At 48.9% G+C, this 6,886-nt stretch overlaps 1 protein-coding gene across 4 annotated transcripts; it reads right to left on the bottom strand.

Annotated features, from left to right (window-relative positions):
- Positions 1-224: 224 nt before the first annotated feature.
- LOC137308235 (zinc finger protein 566-like) lies at positions 225-6,124 on the bottom strand. 4 transcript variants are annotated; one of them, XM_067977075.1, is made up of 3 exons: positions 6,017-6,124; positions 5,381-5,528; positions 225-4,394 (listed from the first exon to the last, which is right to left on the bottom strand). In XM_067977075.1, the coding sequence occupies exon 3, from the start codon at positions 4,352-4,354 to the stop codon at positions 3,740-3,742; it is 615 nt and encodes a 204-aa protein (XP_067833176.1). In that variant the 5' UTR covers positions 4,355-4,394; positions 5,381-5,528; positions 6,017-6,124; the 3' UTR covers positions 225-3,739. The 4 variants fall into 4 exon arrangements, with proteins under 4 accessions (XP_067833176.1, XP_067833174.1, XP_067833177.1 ...); XM_067977073.1 differs by having other exon boundaries at positions 5,381-5,567; positions 6,017-6,118; XM_067977076.1 differs by lacking the exon at positions 6,017-6,124 and adding an exon at positions 5,623-5,968.
- Between the last annotated feature and the right edge of the window lie 762 nt (positions 6,125-6,886).

Below are 6,886 nucleotides of genomic sequence, written 5' to 3'. Positions count from 1 at the left end.
ATTTTGTTTGAAAACGCTCCGGTGAAGCGGTTTGGGACATTTTACTACGTTAAAGGCGCTATATAAATGTTGTAAACCCTCTCTCAGAACACCGAGATCTGTCAGTGTCAATAATGTGAGATATCTGCACATTAACGGGAAGATGGACGTAAACTTTCCCCGTGGCTCCTGGGTAGACTTAATGCAGCCCACGAAGATATAAAGAAAGCATCACAAAGCAGGGGTACAAATTCAAGCCTTTATTGGGGATCAAATACACTTTGGAATATATTGCAGACCAATCTAATGGAAGGATAAATCAGTTCCTAATAACTCCAAGGTATTATAGTGTTTAAGAGTCTACAGTCTAGTTGAGGGGACAAAGTATGTTCAGATCTCTCAAACTTTACCAGGGCTGATGCCTGTAGACTGTACCCCAACCCTTACTATATTCTGTTCACCAATGATGATTATACAAATATATACATTACAGATGTCGGCCCTGAATGAAGTCTGATCGGTGGTGTTGAAGGCAGTAGCCTGTCCCAATAGTCGCACTCCTGCCCGAGTCAGAAGGTTGCGGATTCCAGCGAGTTAAGTAAATCAAGGCTGACACTCCCAGTGCCAGTACTGAGGGAGTGCTGCATTGTCGGAGGTGCCGTCTTTCAGGTCAGAGGTTAAACAGAGGCCCCGTCTGCCTGTTCAGGTGGGTGTAAAAAATCCCACGGCACTATTGGAAGAGGAGCAGGGGAGTTCTCCCCTGGTGTCCTGGCTGGTATTTATCCCTCGACCAACATCACTAAAAAACAGATTATCTGGTCATTATCACATTGCTGTTTGTGGGATCTTGCTGTGCGCAAATTGGCTGCCTCGTTTCCTACATTACAAGTGACTACACTTCAAGAAGAACTTCATTGGCCGTGAAGCGGTTTGGGGCATCCTAAGGTCACGAAAGGCGCTGTAGAAATGCAAGTCTTTCTTTCTTGCAGCTACTAATTTCAGACTAATATTTGTGAAATGAGGTGCATGCTAGCAAAGGCTGCAGTGCAAACTGCGCATCCATCAGCTTACAGTAAGGGCAGCCAGAAAGGATTCATGGATGAGGACTTACCCAGATCTCCGATGCTGGGCTGTTCAGTCTTAATGTTAGGAGGCAGCAGATAGGACCATCGCTTCTCCGATATCGAAAACACCGCCTCTCTAGGAATTTTCAAAATGCGGCTTCACACTGGCCTGGGGTTATACAGCAACTGGTGCACGTTCCAACTGGTGTCAGAGGGCCTCCCCGGTGGGGGCGTAACACCAGCTGGTTTAAGTGGGCCCGGGCACCGGATTGGGAACAGAGTTATGCTGCCACTTGTCTCGACGCACACCTGAAATCACTTCAGGTCAATAATTCAGCACTTCAGTCCAACACAAAAAATGTTTCAGTGCATTCCTTACATAACGTGCAAAAGTGTCAGCTGCACAAGCACTAGTGTAATGATGTTTACAACATTCAGTGCACTGACACCATCAACAGAGATATTAGTGCACTGTTCACAGTATCAGTTCATCATTATTTACTGTATGATCCCTGCTCTGAGGTTTCAATGTGTTAATAGTCTTTTTCGGCAGCAGCCTCGGCTCAGTGGCGGCACTCTCACCTATGGGTCTGAAGGTCATGGGTTCAACCCCCACTCCAGAGACGTGAGCTAGGCTGACACTTTTGAGGGAGTGTCCCACCATTTGGGGATACCCTCTTAGGTGGTCTTAAAAGGTCCCACTTCACCGTCGGAAGAGGAGCTGGGGAATTCTCCCAGTGTCCTGGCCAACATTTATCTCTCAACCAACACCATTTGCCTAAATTACAACAGTAACTGCATTTCAAAAGTCTGTGCTTTGGGAGGTCCTAAACATAAGAAATAGGAGCAGGAGTAGGGCACACAAGGCCCCTCGAGCCTGCTCCGCCATTCAATAAGATCATGGCTGATCTTTGACCTCAGCTCCACTTTCCCGCCCGATCCCCATATCCCTTGATTTCCCCAGAATCCAAAAATCTATATCTCAGCCTTGAATATATTCAATGTCTGAGCATCCACAGCCCTCTGGGGTAGAGAATTCCGAAGATTCACCACCCTCTAAATGAAGAAATGTTTCCTCATCTCGGTCCTAAATGGCCGACTTCTCATCTTGAGACTATGATCCCCAGTTCTGGACTCTCCAGGCAGGGGAAACAACCTCTCGGCATCTACCCTGTCGAGCCCTCTAAGAATTTTATATGTTTCAACGAGATCACGTTAAAGACCTGCAAAAGCAGAAATCACCTGGTTAGCACTCGGCTATGCCGCCCAAACAACCTTACGTGGCTCGGTGTAAATTTTTTTGATCGATCACGCTCCTGTGAAGCGCCGTGGGACCGTTTTACTACGTTAAAGGTAATGCTGTAATTAAATGTCTGAATTGCCGCCAAATAACATTTTCGCTGGGTGGGAAGGGTAGGAAGCAGATTCCGCCACGCGATTGTCCTCGGGTTCAGATCGGATATCGGTGCCAGACTGCCTCAGAAAACAAAACCACACTCTCTTTAGAAAGCGGATCAAAAAGCTGGAGAGAGTGTGTTTTTGGGCACCCTTGTAGTCTACGTTGAAAAACTGTCATCCGCCTTGCGCAGGTGGATTGGGAGATATCGCACGAAGGTGACGATGAGGAGCATTTTGAGAGGCATTAAACCCGTTTATTTTAAAGATTAACCCCCACCCCTCTGTTAAAAGAGTCTTCAGAGGATTTGATAAAAACTCGCGCAATAACATCACGTGGATTTATTTCTAGCCTTTTGTATACAAGTGAGAGCAGGAGAGATCAGGATACTATGGGTTCTAAGACCAAACCCTCAGGACACATACCATGTCATGTAGAACTTCAACTTTTGGATGAATATAAATTTCTGGGCAGAGGGACATAAAATCACTGCATTGGAGACCTACAGGCCAACTGTACATGAGACAGTGACTCCACTGAATAAAGCAGAGACTAAAGAAAATGTCCAAGTGAGGCCAACAAACAGTCAGAACTCTTTTTACTTCCTGAAAAGTACAAGAGTCACTCCTAACGACTCATTTATCAGACAGAACACCCTCCAATATAAAGCTTCTGGAAATCAATCACTCTTACAATTAACAGTCTCCAAGCATGGGGTCTCCAGTACTATCAACACAATCGAAAATGTGGTGAGACCCGTTCGACAAACAGACAATAACACTTAGATGATATCACGAGTCTCCAAAGTGATACAAGGCGGCGTTCAAGGGTTCCTTTGCAAACCTTAATCTGCTCTTACCCATTTCACAAATCGGGTCTTTACAGGAAATTCGATGCTGCCGTCACTGGGAATGTCAAACTGCTTTGCCCGAACAGAATACAAACTACCACATGGAGCGGTTGAGGCGAATAGCAGAGATGCATTTAAGGGGAAGATGGATAAACAGATGAGGGAGAAAGGAATAGAAGGATAGGGTGAGGTGAAGAGGGATGGGAGGAGGCTCGTGTGGAGCATAAACACCAGTTGGGCCGAATGGCCTGTTTCTCTGCTGTAAATTCGATTTAATATCAAACTGTGTCTCACCCGTACGAATTTGTTGAATGATTGTCCAGTGATTGGATATGTAAAATAAAAAATCACTTTTTACACATTATGTTCAGACAGTTTCTCTTCAATGCTTCATCGTATTACCGGAGTGACTAAACCCTTTTTTCCCCCCCCTGTTGCACACGCTGAGCACTACAACCTTTTCTCTCCGGTGTGAATCCGTTGGTGCTGTATCAAGTGACTGGACCTGTAAAAACGCTTCTCGCACACCGCGCACTCGAAGGGCTTCTCCCCGGTGTGGATGCGCTGGTGCACGGTCAGGTCGCGGGACGTGCAAAAGCGCTTGCGGCACACCGCGCACTCGAACGGCCTCTCGCCGGTGTGGGTGCGCTGGTGCACGGTCAGGTTGCTGGAGGCGCAGAAGCGCATCTTGCAGACGGCGCACTCGAAGGGCTTCTCCCCCGTGTGGATGCGCTGGTGGACCCTTCGCTCGTTGCTGGTGGAGAAGCGCTTGGCGCACACGCTGCACTCGAACGGCCTCTCCCCGGTGTGGAAGCGCTGGTGCCTCGTCATGTTGCTGGACTTGCTGAAGCGCTTCTGGCAGACGGCGCACTCGAACGGCTTTTCCCCCGTGTGAACGCGCAGGTGCCTCTTCAGCAGACAGGCCCACCTGAACCCTTTCCCGCATACGAAGCAGTGGAAGCCCTGCTCCTCCCGGACGGCAGGCGCCTGCTCACTGGGTCCAGAGGCTTCAGGAGAGTCGGGCTGGTCGTTTATTAACGTCGCCGTTTCGTTTAATATTTCCATGTTAACCCTTTGCTTCCCCCAACGTTTCTAACCACCAAACCTGAACAAATAAAACAAATGAATTAGTTATAAAAAAAAAACACTTTTGGCTGCAATTCTCCTCAGCTATAAAAGATCCCTAGTTCTTTTGAGTGGGTACCTGGTCTTAAAGAGTAGGAAGTGTTACTGCCATTAGTGTAGCTCGAGATACCTTTCGCCAAGCTTCCCTGTGTCGGGTACAGTGAAGATTCAACAATATGCTTTAATAAAGCACCCCCTATTATCTATTTATGGCAATGGAACAGGAGTAAACAGTGTGCGACACACCAATGGATCGGCCATGGTAGTGCTCAGGGCAATTCAAACGACAAAGTGTTTGATAACGACAGGAGCATTACATCATTTAATATATATTCTGCCCTGAAGCTGTGTTTGACTGACCTGTTCTTGAGGAACATTATGAACAGGAGTAGGTCATTCTGCCCCTGGAGCCTGCTCTGCCACTCAATTCGGCCTCAACTCAACTTAAACGATAAAGGGATTCGATAGGGTAGACGCAGAGAAACTATTTCCTCTGACGGGGAAATCCAGAACAAGGGGTCGCAATCTTAAAAGTTAGAGCTAGGCCGTACAGGAGTGAAATCAGGAAAGCACTTTTTCCACACAAAGGGTATGGAAATCTGGAAAAAGCCGAGGATGCTGGGGGTCAATTGGCATTTTAAGACCGAGATCGATAAATTTTTGTTGAGTAATGGTATCAAGAGATATGGAGCAAAGGCAGGAAAATGGAGTTGAGGTGCCGGTCTGCCATAATCTAAAAGAGTGGCGGAACAGGCTGGAGGGGCTGAATGGCGTCCCCCTGTCCCTATGATTCTTAAATTTGGAGGGGGGCTGGTCCCAGTGTGGCAGCATCTAGTCTTGGCACTATTTGGTGATGGGGGTAAGTGTTTTTTTTAAAATTGAACGACAGATGTTCGCAGCAGCTGGATTTGCAGCTGTTTATATTTGCAGCTGTTTATATTTGCAGCTCACATGACTTCCACTTACCGTCCTGCAGTCTTCCTGTGTGGGATCTCTCGCACAGTCCAATGTTGTCTGTCCCGTTTTCCTGAACAGTCCTCACAATGCAGCCCTCCTCTTCCTCCTCCTTGATATATAACCAAGGGTTTAGGGCAATGGGAAGGGGCTCTCTTCCCTGTGCATCAAGCAGTTTAACAGTGAAACAAAAGACCAGCTGAACAAAAGTGCAATGGAAAAATGAGCAAAAAGAAGCAGCAACTGCTACTTACCCCAATCAGCAATAAGTAACCCCTCCGCCAATCAGCAGCAAGTAACCGCTCCGCCAATCAGTAGCACGCCCCCGCTCCGCCAATCAGGCAGCGGCGTACGCCCGCTCCGCCAATCAGCGGCACGCATCCGCTCCGCCAATGGGTCGCACGCACCCGCTCCGCCAATCAGCGACGTTTGCACCGCGCAGCCGCGGCTCAGCAGCGAGCGGCCTGACCAGCCGGCGCATGCGCCGAGCCACTAAAGCCAAAGGCCGCTCTCGGCGGAAAGCGCCATTTCGGCTCGGAAGCGCGCTCCCGCGGCCTTTCGAGCTAATCTCGGCCCCCATGCTCGAAGAACGAGGAATCTGCCGCGCCACGGGCTAGCCTAAATTGCGCCGGGTTTAATTTCCCATACCTGTTCGGTCTTGTCTACCCGCACGGCTGGTGTTTTTTCCCCCCCCCCTCCCCGCCCCCGCTTCAAGTGCCACAAGATGGCGGCTGGCTCCGCAAGCTTCTTCCCTCTGGAACCGCCTCTCCCCCGCGCGGCGCGCGCCTGACGGTTGAGCCGCTCTCTGATTGGCTGCGCGGCCAAGCGCGCGCCCGCGTCCCCATCCCGTTCTGGCCAATCGGGTTCAAAAAGAAAATCGGGCGGGAAGGGAAGGGAAGGAAAAATGGCGGCGGGAGGGAGGGAGGGACGGGCGAAGCTTTCCGTCGCTCATTGAGGGTCTTCCCCTCTCCTCCACTTATCATGATGTGGAGATGCCGGTGATGGACTGGGGTTGACAATTGTAAACAATTTTACAACACCAAGTTATAGTCCAGCAATTTTATTTTAAATTCACAAGCTTTCGGAGGCTTCCTCCTTCCTCAGGTGAACGTCACATCGTTCACCTGACGAAGGAGGAAGCCTCCGAAAGCTTGTGAATTTAAAATAAAATTGCTGCACTATAACTTGGTGTTGTAAAATTGTTTCCACTTATTCTGAGACTAGGACCTCCCACCCCCCCCTTAGTTCTAGACTCTCCAGCCACAGGAAACAACCTCTCAGCATCTACCCTGTCAACCCCCCTCCCTCACAATCTCCTATGTTTCAATGAGATCACCTCACAGTTTGTCGAGTGTCTCCTTTCTTCCATCTTAACTTGTAAGATTCTCCCCTTGACTTCTTCGGTGAAAACTGAGGCAAAGTGTCTGTCCAGTATCCTTGCCATTTCAGTAATCATGGGGCAAATTGCACTGGGGTTTGTGTAATCCCACGGGTGACATAGGAACAGGAGCAGGCCAT

The sequence above is a fragment of the Heptranchias perlo genome, unplaced genomic scaffold (genome assembly GCF_035084215.1).
Source record: "Heptranchias perlo isolate sHepPer1 unplaced genomic scaffold, sHepPer1.hap1 HAP1_SCAFFOLD_1245, whole genome shotgun sequence".
Taxonomy (NCBI): domain Eukaryota; kingdom Metazoa; phylum Chordata; class Chondrichthyes; order Hexanchiformes; family Hexanchidae; genus Heptranchias; species Heptranchias perlo.
Note: the sequence above shows the minus strand (reverse complement) of the source record. Positions and strands in the feature narration are given on the sequence as shown.

Coding starts and splice junctions, on each gene's coding strand:
- LOC137308235 (XM_067977075.1), bottom strand. CDS start 4,354: ATGGAAATATTAAACGAAACGGCGACGTTAATAAACGACCAGCCCGAC.